The sequence below is a fragment of the Equus asinus genome, chromosome 27, assembly GCF_041296235.1.
Source record: "Equus asinus isolate D_3611 breed Donkey chromosome 27, EquAss-T2T_v2, whole genome shotgun sequence".
Lineage (NCBI taxonomy): Eukaryota > Metazoa > Chordata > Mammalia > Perissodactyla > Equidae > Equus > Equus asinus.
Window position 1 is genome coordinate 4,422,236 of NC_091816.1, and position 15,611 is coordinate 4,437,846.

General features: G+C 35.0%; 1 protein-coding gene across 1 annotated transcript in view; it reads left to right on the top strand.

Annotated features, from left to right (window-relative positions):
* Window positions 1-15,611, top strand: part of LOC106828897 (A disintegrin and metallopeptidase domain 3) — a 123,968-nt gene that overhangs the window by 83,547 nt on the left and 24,810 nt on the right. The window contains exons 7-8 of the mRNA XM_070499710.1: window positions 12,741-12,839; window positions 15,401-15,596. Coding sequence (XP_070355811.1) covers window positions 12,741-12,839; window positions 15,401-15,596 — 295 coding nt within the window. The remainder of the gene's footprint in view (window positions 1-12,740; window positions 12,840-15,400; window positions 15,597-15,611) is intronic.

Here is a 15,611-nt window from a genome sequence, read left to right on the forward strand (position 1 = left end):
TGTTCCTTATTTACTTGGGAAATTGAAAGCTCTTTAATTGTTAGGAACAAAAGTCTGTATAACGTGATTACATCATAACTTTTAAGGGAGTGACTCAAATCTGTATTTTTACTGATTTTGATTGCCTGGCCTCTCAGTACTTGAAAAATAGTATTGATATTTCCAACTATACAGTTGGATTTGCCTAATTCTCACTATAATTTACTCACTTCATGCTTTATATATTTTGAAGCTGTTTTATATGACGCAAATTTATTTACAATAGTTATATCTTCCTAGAAATTTTCTTTTACCTTCAAATACTGAATCTCTTTATCTCTAATGTTGCTTTCTGTTTTAAAGTCTATTTTGCCGGTCATATCTATATATCTCTTTCTATATCTACACACACACTAGCTTGCTTTAATTAGTATTTCCCTGATATTTCTCTATTCACACTTAGTTTTTCTGTACTATTAAGTTCGATATCTACATTGGGTTTTAATTTCTTATTTAATTTGTTTTTGATTTACAAGATTATTCCCTTAAACGTTATTGTGATTAAATTTTTGCATATTGTTTTAATTAGCTAAAACACATAGTTCATTCAGATTTCCTTTATTTTTACGCAGTAGCCTTTTTCTGTTCCAGGATCTCCACCAGGATACCTTGTTACATTTATTTGTTATAACTCCTTATGCTCCTCTAGACTGCATACTTTTAAAATTTTATTTGTCTCAAAATTTATAATTTTTATGTGTATTTTGCCACATTTCCTTTTTAATTAAACTTTTGCTCATTTCTTTTGATCTGTGTGTTTTGTTTTCCTTTCTTCCACTATTTCTTTCAGTGATTTAGTGGATATGTACTTTTTATTTCCCTTTACTGATTATCCTTGAATTTTTACCATACTTTTTAAAGGTTTAACCATATCTGAGCCACCTTCCCCCAAAATAGCATGGTTTACAACTCACTTAGCTTACATAACATTTTTGTAAATATTTCATTTCAGTCATCTTTACTCTTTACATTAGAAAGTACTCTGAAGACTTTATTCAGAAAGTAGTGGCTTTATTTTATCTACCGTTCCTTTTATTTATTAGCATTTTTTATTTTGACATGTCAACGTTTCCTTCTGAAATAATTTCCATTTGAATTATATTCTATTTCTTAAAATATGCTTTAGGGCAGTTCTCTTGATAGGACAGTTCTCTGCCCACTTTTGTTTAACAATAAATATTTATGTCATTCTCATTTTTTAATTATGATATATAATATGCATGAAATATAAACATGAATTGTTGATGAAGAGTGCAATGAGTATACACTTAACAAGCACCTAAATAATTTGCACTCAGGTCAAAACAAACCTTACTTCTGACAAAGAAGTTCTCTGTGTGTGCCTTTGCAATCACATGCCCCTTCCTTCCAACCATTGCTTAGAACTTACTGTAATCATTTCTGTGTTTTACTCTTCATCATAGTTTTTCCTTCCTATTTTTACTCCTTATACAATATAGTTTGGTTGACTGTTTTATGCTTTTATATAATTTTCAATCCTGTGGTTTATATCACTTGGTGACTTGGTCTTTCACCCAATATTGTACTTCAAAAGTTCATCAATTTTTGAGTGTAGCTATAGTCCAATTGTTTTGATTGCTTTTAGTGTTAATTTTATGAATACAATAGTTTATTATGCATCAATGAAAATTTGTTATTTTCAATTTTTGACTATTAAGACACTTGCAATTATGACTTTTCTTGCACATGTCTCCTGCTGCACATGTGCCTGCAGTTCTCAGGCTGTATACCAAGAAGTGAATGTGCCATGTTATGAGGTATTTAAGTGAATATAACTTTGAATTGAGGATATCTTACTTACTTTGGGTTTTCTTATGCTTGAATAGTCTTTTCATGTCTTACCCACATTTTCCTGTCATTTAATCAGCATTCACTTCTGTGAATTGTCAGCAATTTATCATCAATATAGTAGAAGGCTCAGAGGTATGCTGTTTCTCCACTAAACTAAGTTCTTTTGGTGGAGACAAGTCTTTGAAGAGGACCCCCAGAGATCTAGTAGTTTAGTTGCAGCAGTAGGTGGGCTACTTTTGTTTCTTATGAGTGGAAAGCCTCCTATTTGTGGAGTTTACAAGCGTCAGAGGCCAATCTCTTATAGTGGAACTTTTGGGGGTTTACCCACCCGTTTGAATTGGATTTTATAAAGGACTTTTAACAGAATGGGAATATTGGAATCAAACCTTTTTTTCACTTAACTATGGGATAAAGTGCTTTGATTTCAAATTCCAGGAACCAGTGAACCTCAAGGGAAATTCAGGGCCAATGGATGAAATCAGCTGTGAAGGTGGTCAGAGATGCCTGCAGTTGCATGGAGTCCTAATCAGATACAGTGCCCAATGGCAGGACCTTCTTTTCACCCTCACTCCTTTTATCCTGAACTACTTTCAATGCTTCTTCTTGCTGAGCTCCACCTACTGCCATAGAAACTTAGCTGCTTTTGTTTGTAACTCAGTATAGTAGTGGATCAAGAAGGTTATTTGGATGGTAGTCTGTTTTCATCCAGTTATACTTAAATGGCATGCAGTGCAAAGCAAACAAGTTTCTCAGTGCAGGTCATTATAAAAATGTTATAATTGTGACAGGATATCTACACACTCAATAGTATTTTACAAGAATTGTTATAATCTAGAGATGACACATCCTTGTGGAAGTCCAGAACAGCAAACTGTGCTCTAAGCCTTACCTGATAAAATTGAAATGGATTTGGTCAACTTCCCAGAACTGTATAAAAAGTATTAGCAATACCCAGTGTTTATCTATGTGTGTGAGAACCTAGAAAAAATTTATCAAATCCACAAAGACTAACAAAAGAACAAAAATATTTGAAAGGCATAAAAGACCAGACTAATAGCCAGATTAGTTAAAATATTTAATAAGCTTAAACATACAACATACATATTTGTAGAATATATTTCTGGGCTACAAAATCCTAAAAATAATGACATTTTTTAGTGTGGTACTAGGATTTCAGAAAAATTGAGCAGATAAGTTCTGTTTACCTGCCCCGCTCTCTACCTCAACTCCAGCACACAATGTTCCTATTATTAACATCTTGTATTTGTGTGGTACATTTATACAATTAATGAGCCACTATTGATACATTATAATTCAATTCAGTAGTTTACACTAAGGTTCACTCTTTGTGTTATACAATTCTACAGATTTTGATAAATTCCTAATGACATGCATTGACCATTACAGTATCATGCAGAATAGTTTTACCACCCTAAAAAATCCCCTTCAGTTCACATATTCAGCTCTCCTTCCTTTTTCTCTAACTCCTACGTCTCTGATTCATTTTGAGTTGATTTTTGTGAAAAAGGAAAGATCTGTATCTAAATTCTTTTTTAGAATTAGAATCTGTGGGAGACCCAAAGCCACAATTACTCCTCTAAGCCGTATACCTGAATGTTTACCCAAAGAAACCATAAAATAATAAATGACTATTGTTGTTTGAAGCCATTAAGTATTTGTTCTGCAGCAATAGATGACACATGCCACTTTATGTGTGTTGCTCTATACTTCACAAAAATGTTCACATGTTTCCTCTAACGGTGGTTGGAACTTTTCTACAATTTATATTTACATATGCAATCCAGCTGTAATTTATTGTTATATATATTATATAGATATCAAATTGAACAATCACAATTTACTTAAGGACGATACTTCCTTCACTGCTCTGAATCATAATTTTAGTATAGATCAAGTGAACATTTGTTTTCCTACTCTTGTGCCAACATTACACTATCTTAATCACTGTAGATTTTTATTAATTCATGGAATATGATATTACATATTCCCCATCATTGTTTTTCTAATTCATGATTGTCTTGAATATTCTTGGCCCTCTGCTATGAATTTCTGGTTCGTCTTTTCAGTTTCTGCCAACAAAAAGATCAAAAGATGTTTCACTGAATCTTTAGATAAATTTGAGTTAGGATAAAATGGAGGTATATTGCCTGCGAGATGCACATGAATCTTTGGGGACCAGATAGTGAAATGTGGTAGAATAACCCTCAAAGTTTCCCATGTTCTAATCCCCATAACTTGCAAATATCGTACCTTACATGGCAAAAGCGATTTTGAAGATAAGATCAAGTTAAGGATCTTGAGCAGGGGAGATATCCTATATTATCCAGGTGGGCCCAATGTAATCACAAGGGTCCTTATTAGGGGCATGCAAGCAGGTCAGAGTCAGAGGATATGTGACAATGATATTTGAAGATGCTAGACTCTGGTTTTGAAGATGGAGAAAGTGTCCATGAGCCAAGGAATGCAGGTGGTCTTTAGAAGCTGGAAAAAGCAGCAAAAGAGACTTTTCTCTAGAGCTTCTAGAAGGAATGTAGAATCCACGGCATCTTGATTTTAGTCCAGTAAGACCCCTTATGGACTTTTGACCTGCAGAACTGTAAAAGAATGCCTGTGTGTAGTTTTAAGCCACTCAGCTTATGGTAATTTTCTACAGCAGAAATAGTAAATGAATACAAGACTGAGCCAATTCAGTGTCCCTTTTATGGACAAACTCCTTGAATGGATTTAAATATTTCCAGCCAAACAGACTGCAGTTTTGGTGAAAGAACAACAATTTGGCTATCATAGCAAACCTAGATTTAATGCATTGGCCTACTTTGGGTGAAATCATTTCTGCCAAGACATTTGTAGCAATCTCAGCAGCAATATTTTCCTGACATGAGATCAATTCTTGCCAATTCTTAGGAGACAGAAAGTGGAGATTATTAAAGTGAGAGAAACCTAAGTGCCAGAAGGGACCTGTAGAAGGAAATCTATATTATGAAGTGTTCAAAGGAACAGCTCATGGTTTTCATCAAGAGGGTCATGAGATGATACATCCAGCAATCAGAGTAGTAGCTATGGACCTGAGGAAAGCATACAGAAGAGTTTTGTTTTTCCTTCAGTAGGAAGTGCAGAACTCCTGATCCAATAAAATGTGACTAATGGGAACCACATCAGTGTTGAAAAGTTTATCTTTGGCAGCAGCTGTCTGCCTCTAAAGTCAACAAGTCTAGGGTTAAGGTTTCCTTATAGAATGGGTTTCCAGTCCTTAGGTTAAGGCAGCGGTGATAGTCTGGGGCAAGATCACCAAAGCATTCTGAATTGACAGGGCCAGGCCAAGTGTCTTGTGGGAGCCAAGAGTTCAATTGTCCCTCTTCTCACCCTTGGCCTGCCAGAGTCTATCTAAGATGTTCCTTCTCCATCTGCCAGAGTTGTTGCTCTTGTTCCATAGTCATGAGGTCAGTATGACCAGCATCTACAGTAAGATGCTCTTTTCCCATCCTCACCAGGGCAAACCAAACCATTCAGCTGGGTTCATCCTTAAGTAGTTTAGTAGTTTATTTCTTGTATATCTTGTACCATCTTAGAACATCTCCCATCCATTGATATGTGAACCACAGCAGGATCACCTTGGTAGTTTTGACCTCTTAGCCGTGATCATTTTTATCCATTATCACCTTGATCCAGCAAGCAAAGCTGGCAGTAAAAGAAGCACCGTGTTTGTGTCTACCACTCCCTGGTTCTTATCTGCTACCTTTCAGTCTCAGTAGCCTGGCATGTTGGGGTAGACACGGGGAATAAATAACAGAAAAACAGGAGGTTTAATAATGTGGTTTGGTTCTTTTAGAGTCAGTCTGGATTTCCTTCTGAATCTAATTACTTCCAGGGAATTGCCACATTTAGAGATGATACTGCCTGTCTTAAGTGTGTGCTGCACTGAGAGATAAGCCTTGATTCTCCACTTACTTTTTTCAACTTCTCTCATAAGTACATTTCACCTTTTAATGGCACCTGCTGCTGGTGCACAATGTGGTCATGTAATGTTCAGTGACTACCTCAGCCAGTTGCCCAATGCTAAGTATTCTTGGCTCTAAAAGTGGCACCATTGTCTGACTGGATGTGTAATATTGCCCATTTAAGAGTCCTTGACTAGTATGACTAAGATCCACTGTGCAGAAAGAAATTGCTATATGATACCTGGAAAAAGTTTCTCTTACAGTCAATGCCAAACAGTACCCTTGACAGGAGAGTAAGGGCCTACAAGCTGTATTAGCAAGCACTAGCCATGTCCATTGCTCTGGGATATGTGCCCCAGATTTTCCATGTCACTTGACTGTAGATGGTAGAACAGGCACATTTGCCGGTCTTCCTTGATCCCATGTGCTGGAAACACTAGGTCTTGTTTTGGGGTCCAGTCTGGATTATAAGTGGATTGCAACAGTCTTCAAACACCCAGGTGTATTATAAATTGTGTATGATATCTGAACATGGCCAACACATGGATTTCTTTTCCATTTTTCCTAGAGGTTTTTAAGATTAGCAGTTTATCTTTTTCTTTCTCTTTTTTAATTTTACAGGTTAAAGTATTGTTTTCTGGGTGTCAACCCACATGTTTGCTAAAGACTTTACTTGAGTGGTGGGCCCTTGTATCTTGAATTAGTTCTCCAGCCTTTTTCACTTTGATATTGGACCATTTCATCTTGGGCAATTTGTGCACTGTCTCTAGTTTTTCCAATTAAGATGATGTCACCAATATAGTGGTAATAATACAGTTCTTATCCAATTCCAACTTTCTCAAGCTCTCAGAATATCCAGCGATAGCAAATCACATGGAAATTTATTGTAGCCCAAGCTACATGAGGCAAATGCAAACTGATTATGATCCTCTGGGTGTAGTGGGATGCTAAACAAAGACCTTACTAATGTCCACCAACACACTCTAGATGCCTACAGTCTGTGATTATGATAATATCTGAAACTGCCCTTGTCATTGGGGCCACTGCCATATTTGACTTGCTGTAAGCCACCGTGAGGCACTGCGCACTACTGGCCTTTTTTGCTGGTCAAATAGATTTATTATAAGATGCTAGGTTTCTTTGAATATCCCTCCCTCTGTTGTCTCCTTGATCAAGATAGTGACCTCCTTTCCAGCTCACTTTTCTCCTCAACAAGCCCCTATTACTTTCTCTCTCCCCACTTAGCCCAGTATCTTGTGCTGCTTCACAATAAGGATATGGATAGGTCAAGGGAGCTACATGGTATTCCAGTTGTATACTCATCCCACTATCATTGTCCAAATTGTAGCATTTCCCCATTGAGAACATCTCTTTAGATCCAGAGAAATATTAAAAGCACATAAAATATCTATTCCCACCATATATTCAGTAATATTGGCTACAACTACTAGAGTATGTGTTGGCCCCAAAGGGCCCACCAGAAATTTATATGATTCCATTTTCTACTTTGAAAGTATTTCTGAATCCAGTAAGAATATTCTTTCAACCTCATCCCTGGGAAATTTCCGGTATCATAATGGATTGTGCTGCAGTGCCCAGGAGAGATGAAATGGCTTGGCCACTTCATTATCATCAGTTCTCCAACACACCTTGACCAGTATATATGGTTTTCATTCATATGAATGAAGCTATTCATCCTTGTCTTGTTTGTTTTTGAAGGAGGTAAAATCTGTGTACAGAGAAGGTGCCAATCCAAATGGCATCATGTCACATAGGGGATCAAGACCCTCTTGTCTTCCTGTTGCTTGCCCACAGTAAGTACAAAGGAAGGCAGGAATATTCCCTGGCCACAACCCAAATCTTCAAGTACTAGGGCTCTTCTCTAGCCCAGTAGTGAGAGAGAATGTTTCCAAAGGGCAGACCATCAATTTCCTCATTAAATTTTCTCTGGTTCAACATCCAGATCTACATGGCCTTATGATGTAGACTTGAACTATTGGTTTGTTTCTTTTTATAGCCCTTGTCTTGCAGGAAATTTTGTTTAGCTTTTTCCGAGGCTTTGTCCATTCTGGGGATTTCATTGCCCAGTTCCTGAATACTTTTTCAGAGATTATTCCTGGTACACCAGAGGAGGTTCACTTGTCTCTGATATCCTGATTGCACCATTTGGACAAACGGATCTGATCGGGTGACTATTTCATCATCTGGGCCCTCTTAGTCTTCATTAAGAATCCAGGATGGAGTCACAGTGGACCAAAGAGAAGTGGAAGCTTGCTCCACTGGATTCCAAGGGTATTTACTGGAAAATGGGAATTCATCTTGGGTAGGCCACTGTTTTATTATGACTGTAAAGACCTACTGCAATCAGCCCCAGTAGGTCTTTACATTCTCTTACTCCATGTCCATTTCATTAGCCAGAGTGATTATTGACCAGTGGTGCTTAGAGCATGAGGTTGGTTCTTAAGTGACCAAGTGACTTCCCAGCCTTGAAATCCAGCAAAACTTCTGTAGATCCCTAATATGCTAGTTGGGTGAGCCTAGGTTTTATGATTTCACCATGCTTTTGCTTAAGTATAGCTCTAATTTTTTTCCTTTCTCTTGCATTATAAGAATGTATCTCAGTAAATTCTGGAGTGACTAACTGCTCTTGATCACCAAGTATTTTTCTACCTATAGTTGTGGCCACCAGCAGAATATAAGTAGTTTTACTTTCTTGATAGTGTAGGTGAGTAAACAATAACCGTGATACACTTTCTTTAGTATTACAAGACCACACCTCCACACTGATGGAACTCATCAAGAGCCTCAACAACAATTTGCCCTCATTGTCACTGAAGACTTCAGTGACCAAGTCTGTTTCTGCCTGCTATACCTGGCCATAGGACCCATCTCTCTTTGTATCCACATAGGCATTGTGACCTGTCTTTTGTTTTCAACACAAGGACTTACAATGTGTCTAAGTGGTCTTCGTTATATTTATTTATATTTGTTTTCCTTCTGACTTCCTGAGTTTTTTGGAGTACCATAGTACCATTTATAGTACCACAGAGAGTTCTCCTCTACCTCCTCCAAGTCAATTCCATAAGTATCTAAGCTTCTAAAGTCTGTCACAACTCATTATTTTTGCCCACTATTGAACTTCATATAAATGAATCATAGCTTATGGATTCTTTTTGATTCTGGTATTTTTGCTTTACATAATATTTTTGATATTCATTCATATGCTTGAATGTATATGTAGTTCACTGGTATTTATTGTAGTGTAGTATCTTTTTGTATGGATATACCATAGTGTATTTATCCATGCAACTACTAATGAGCATTTAGGTTGTTTTGGGTTTGGAGTATTATGAAAAATACTTCCGAAGAACATTCATGTCCAAATCTTTGTGTGGACTTAGGTTTTCATTTCTCTTGGCTAAATATCTAGGAGTAGAATTACTGGGTTATATGTTAATTTATTATTACACTTACAACAAAATGTCAAACTGCTTTCCAAAATAATTGTCATATTTTACATTCCAACCAACTGTGTATGAGAGTGACAGTTGTTCCTTATCCTCACTAATTGTTGTTATTGTCAGTCTTTTTCATTTTAGTCATTTGAGTGTGTACTGGTATCTCTTTGTGGTTTTAATTTGTCTTTCCCTGATAACTAATTATATTGGACAGTGTTTCATGTGATTATTGGACATTCATATGTCCCTTTTTTAAAGTGTCTGTTCAAATATCTTGTACACTTTTATGGGATTGTTTTTCTTTTTATTGTGTAGTTATAGGAATTCTTAATATACACGATATACAAGCTCTTTGCAGATTTTTCTCCCAGTATGTGGCTTGACTCTGTATTTTCTTAATGATGTCTTTCAATGAGTCAGAGTTTTTAATTGGGTGAAATCCACCTTATCATATTTTTTTTATGTATTACGCTACTTGTATCCTATCTATCCCAAGATTATGAAGCTTTCTCATAAGTGTTATTCTAGAAGTTTACTGATTTTTAGCTTTTATGTATATGTCTGTTATCCATTTTGAGTAATTTTTATAGGTTAAGGATCAGGGTATATTTTCCCCATATAGATAGTCTATTGTTATAATGCCACTTGTTGAAAAGACTATCCTTTTCCCCTTGAATTACCTTGATACTTTTATTGAAAAACAATTTACCACATACTAAGTTGTGTTCCGTTGATCTGTGTATCTATCCTTGCACCAATTCCAGCTCTCCTTACCCTAGCTCATAAAATCAGGTAAAAGATATCCTCATCTTTTGTACTTCTTTATCAAGATAGATTTGGCTTTTTTAAGTCTTTGCATACCTATGCAAAATTTAAAATCAACTTTTCCATTTCTACCCCCACCAAAGAACACTTTGCTGGAATTTCGGGAGTTTTTGAATCTATAGATGAATTTGTGCACAATTGACATATTCATAATTTTGTGATTTTCCAACTATGAATATAGTATATTGTTCCATTTATTTACATGCCTTTAATTACTTAAATTTAATTCTAAGTATTTCATATTTTTTAATGTTATTATAGATTATTTACATATTTTAAAATCTCAATTTCCAGTGTTCTTTGCAGGCATATAGAAATAGGATTAAATCATGAAAGTTATTGATTCCTCCTTTAGCTAGTTTAAAAGTACTTTGAATGATTGATTCACACTTTGGAAAATTCTTGCAAAATGTCTAAATCAAAATTATTAAATAATCCCAATGAGTATATGAAAAGATATATGCTTCTGGAGTTTGTTCCAGAAATAAAGAAACATTTCAGTATTTTTCAGCCTATATCATTAAATTAACAAAGAGAAAAAAAATGATAAGATATTGAAGAACATTTTGATATTGAAGAACATTTGATATTGATATTCAATTTGATATTGAATAATATTGAAGAACATTTGATAAAATTTGGACTACTAGGAGTAAAGGAATGTCCTTTTGATTTCTATAATTTCTCAATGATAAACCACAGCTGCCTATTTTACAAAATTCTGGCTTCCATCCCTCCAGTGATGGGATTCTATACCTAGACCACAAGTCATTAAAAGTCTATTTCTAAGCCTGGCATTTAGATAGATTTCCATTATACATTGAGTTTTGTCAAATCATACTCTCCACTCTAGGCTCTCTCTTTGATTTCAGCCTTTGGAAATTTCCCTTTTGTGTTATTTATTTTTGCTTTTTTCTCTCCAACATTAATATTTAGTGTGTGTTCAATCTTCTATCTTTACTAAATACTTTAGATAATTCTTTACTAAAATATTTTTTTGAAGCAGAGCACACCTCTTAATGTTGAATTATGAAAATTGAAAAAAAGAATATTATCTGGCTCCTGTAAATATAAAAATGTATTATATAGTAATAAAGTTTTGATATGCTTTAATAATACAATAACTGTGCAGTTAGTATAATTGAAGACATTGTATCTAATTTTATATAGGATATTACAAGATAATCCAGGTATTACAAAACATCAGGAACAGATTATTATTCTATAAATGCAACTGATAAATTTAACTAGTCTTTTTGGAAAAAGATCCATTATTACAGCTTCTCTGCTAACATAATAGTCAAAACATTTGATGTAAAATAAAAATAAATAAATATATATATATATGACACTAACATTTTACACACACACTACACATTCACATTTTTACTGAGGTTAGGGTGGAAAAAAGTTTTATCCATAAACTCAAAGAGCAAATACACAAAAATGATGATAGTTTTCAGATTTCATAAAAGTTTTCCATTTCACAATATCACAACATCAAAAAATTGCCCCCAAAAAAGAACCTCACAAAAACAAAAATGAGTTTTCACAATAAACTGTAAAATGTAGTAACATATCTTAGTGGCTAGGCGTTCCTATCATTAATATAAACATGCTTACAAATAAAGGAAATAGAGGAATACCGCAACAGAAATATAGGCATAGAAATATAAAATAACCCAGAATGTATAGATATGTAAAATGTTTCACACATTAATAATAAAGATAAAATTGAAAAAGATATGGACACAGTTATTTGTGCTTATCCACTTTACTAATTTTTTAAATATTACTATAAGTCTTGTGAAACATAACTCCACTCTTGCATTGAATAGATAATTGTATATAAGGAGGGAAATGAGTGTATTATAAACAGCCCTTAATATTTTGTACACTATGACCTAATAACTTGTAGAATTAATCTTTAATATAAAATTTTATAGCTAAAAAATAATGCCACAACATTTTCTTTGAAACATTATTTACAATAATAAAATGTTGTTATACTATAGAAACCTCTATTTTGTGACATCTGTAAATTGTTATATATTCCCAAAAAGATATCTTGAGGAGACTTGATAAGATGGAAAATTACTTATCATATAATAAATGAAAAAAATCTAAAAACTTGCAGCACGTGTTTACAAACACAAAGAAATTGCATTACATTTTTAAGAGTTCAGCTTCTTTAATATGAATCATGAATAATTTCATTGCTATATTGCTTTTCTATACTGAAAATATATTAAGTGATGTTAAAAATAAATACAGTAGTGAGGCCAGCCCGGTGGTATAGTGGTTAAGTTCGCGCAGTCTGCTTCAGACGCCTGGGACTCGCCAGTTCGGATCCTAAGTGTGGACCTATCCACCGCTCATCAAGCCATGCTGTGGCAGGGGTCCCACATATAAAGTAGTGAAAGATGGGCATAGAAGTTAACTCAGGGCCAATCCTTCCTCAGTAAAAAGAGGAGGATTGGCAGCAGATATTAGTGCAGGGCTAATCTTCTTCCAAAAAAATTGAATGAATAAACACAGTAGTAAAAATCATATTGTGATGTAATTAACTTAGAGACATACTTTAGTATATTTTGACAATAAATACAATTATTTATTTGATTGAAAATTTGATTATATTTGCTTTTAGGAATGCAGTCATAAAAAATGCTGTCATCCTGAAAATTGTACTCTGATTGGAAATGCAGAGTGTGGCAGTGGAATATGCTGTGATAAAAAAACTTGTGAAGTAAGCTTTCAAACTATTACATTATTTTCTTTCATGAATTTTTTGTGTTCTTCTTCATTCACTTTTTTTACTTTTTGTTTTACACATCTTTCAATTACGTTACTTTATGTACCTGGTTCCAGAGTTGATTTCAGAATTCAGAGGATGTCCTTGAGTCTTTTTCAACCTCCTTTTTAGCTCTATCTCTGTATTGTTTCAGTCTCCACTAAGGCACATCCAGTGATTGCGTTCCATACCAATGTCAGATCACTTGGGTGATGAATTCCTCTTCGTCGTGCCTAAGCTGAGCTCTTCATGATCAAATGACTTATGAGAAGATTATACATAAGCCACTCAACACACACTTGACATGCAAGTTTGAATAAATAGACAGTAATAATTTTAAACAACCTCATTTTGAAAATAAGAAAAAAGGGATCCATGTTAAATAGGCAGCAGTATGTAGCATGACTAATATTGAAGCAAGCACTTCTGGCCCCGGGAGGGGATTGAATCCTGGATTTCTCCTGGGAAGTTCTCCGTTCAGTTTTCCTTTCTAGTCACATCTGAGTGGAGACTGGGTGAGATTTGTCTTCTGGCGATTGCTTCATGATAGCACGTCACCTTTTTTTGTCATTTTCAAAAGTCTATGACAAACATGAAAGCTGATTAGTTAGAGATTTTGACGCCAGATTTGTTTTTTCTCTGTCAAGGAGACCTCTCCTAACATTATTCTTCTTTGTTCTATGTGTGTTCTTTTTCACTCTATGGGCTAGTAATTAAAGCCAATGGCCATTTGTTTTCAAGGCTCATGAATGTAGAGGCCAGCCTAGAATTTCTACTTTTTAGCAATAAACCATGTTGCTTTTCCCTTCACTAGAGCTCTCCTCTTGGCCTTTGTCTCCAAATCAGTTGGACTGGACAATAAGGCTTTTCTAAAGAGTCCATTGCCCGCTACCTACATCCCAAAGGATAGTGCTTTAAACCAGGGATAATTGCTGTATTTGGTGGAGTGAAAATTCACCGTACAAGTTTTTGGGGAGAGCTTCAGGGTGACAGCTAAGTGTGCTATGTTAGTTTACATTAATTTCATTACGTGTTATAGTATACAATTTGGCTTTGCTGTCATTTAAAGGCTCACTGTGTCTTACATTCAGCTCTCTTTCATAATTGGCCGTAAGTGTAAAGGGCTTCCTATTTTCTTCTGTCTACTTTCAATTAGGCTAGTTTCCACCAATGCTTGTCTGAAATTTAGTGATTTAATCCAGATTTTTTCTTCTGCACGTTCACTTTAGATAGACAGAAGTCCCAGTGCAATGATACGGAAGACAATATTTAACCAGCTGTTTTGCTGACACATAAAATAATTAACGTTTCTGACTAATACTCAGACATTCCTATATGTAATTTAAAAAATTGCAATTGTTACTGCGTAATACTGATTATGTATTGGTCAGTTGTGTGCTGATGATGAATGGCCAAGCAAATGAAGCTTATGAAGCTTAAGTAAAAGATGAGTCTAGCTTCATGCTCACTTGAATCTTTGTTTAAAACAAGTACAACAGGATTCTCATTCTAATTACTTACTGGATATCCTTGCTTTTTGGTTGACAGTTCTCAAACAAGCTTTCTCCGCATGTGATAGAGATCGTTCATTGCAGCTCCTGGCTTTTCTAGTCCATAGTGTACAATATTTCAGAACAGTAGAGTAATCCTCTCTTTACCAGCGTCCATGTCAGTCTTTGATAGTGAAGGAAAGCCTGACTGATCCTGTAAAATTAAATTTCCCACCGCTGTGTCAATCACTGTGTCTAGGGAGAAGTGTTCTGATTATCATCTTGATTTAGAAGCAGATTCTTGAGATTTATCACCCATCATGGTGGAGGTGGGGTAGGTCCTGAAAGGAAAATTTCTTGAAATGCAGAAATGAACAAGATGTCCGATAAGCAATATTTTAGAGAGATGGTTAAGACAACATTTCAGGAGTGTAGTTTGTCCCCAAGCATCAACAGTTGACAAACAAATATGCATAGCTTTATATCAGCTATTTTCGTTTTATCTTGAAGTAAATATTCAGGATAACCACCTAATTTTAACTATCAGAGCTTTTGCTAGAGCCTTCGTTTAAATTGAGGTGAAATTCACTTAAAATTACCCATTTTCATGAACAATTCAGTGACATTTAGTACATTCACAACGTGCTACTACTACCCCTATGTAGGTCCAAAACATGTTCATCAGCCAAACAAGAAACCCCCAACCTTTCAAGTGCTTGCTCTCCTTTCTCTCTTCTCCTCAGTCCCTGGCAACCACCAATCTGCATTCTGTCTTTATGGATTTACCCATTCTGGGGATTTCATATAAGTAGAACCATATAATATGTGACCTTTTGTGTCTGATTTTCGGACATTTCCGTTCTTTCCAATCTGTTTCACTAGAATGTTTAAATAAATTCATAATTTAACTTTAAGTAGTTAAAATATAATAATGGAAATGATGGCTACACATATAATGCTTCTATGTAAATTCTTTACATTTTTGGTTTACTAATTTAAAAAGTATTGTTTTCTTTTGTCTCACAGATAATTGGAAGAGGAACTATCTGTAGGGAAAGCAAAGATCCGTGTGATTTTACAGAATATTGCAATGGAATAAGTGAATTTTGTGTACCTGATACAAAGGCTTTTGATTTAGAACCGTGCAATAATAAAACTGCCTTTTGCTATGAGGGAACATGCCGAGATCCAGATGTACAGTGTTTAGAGTTATTTGGAAAATGTAATAGTTGTATCT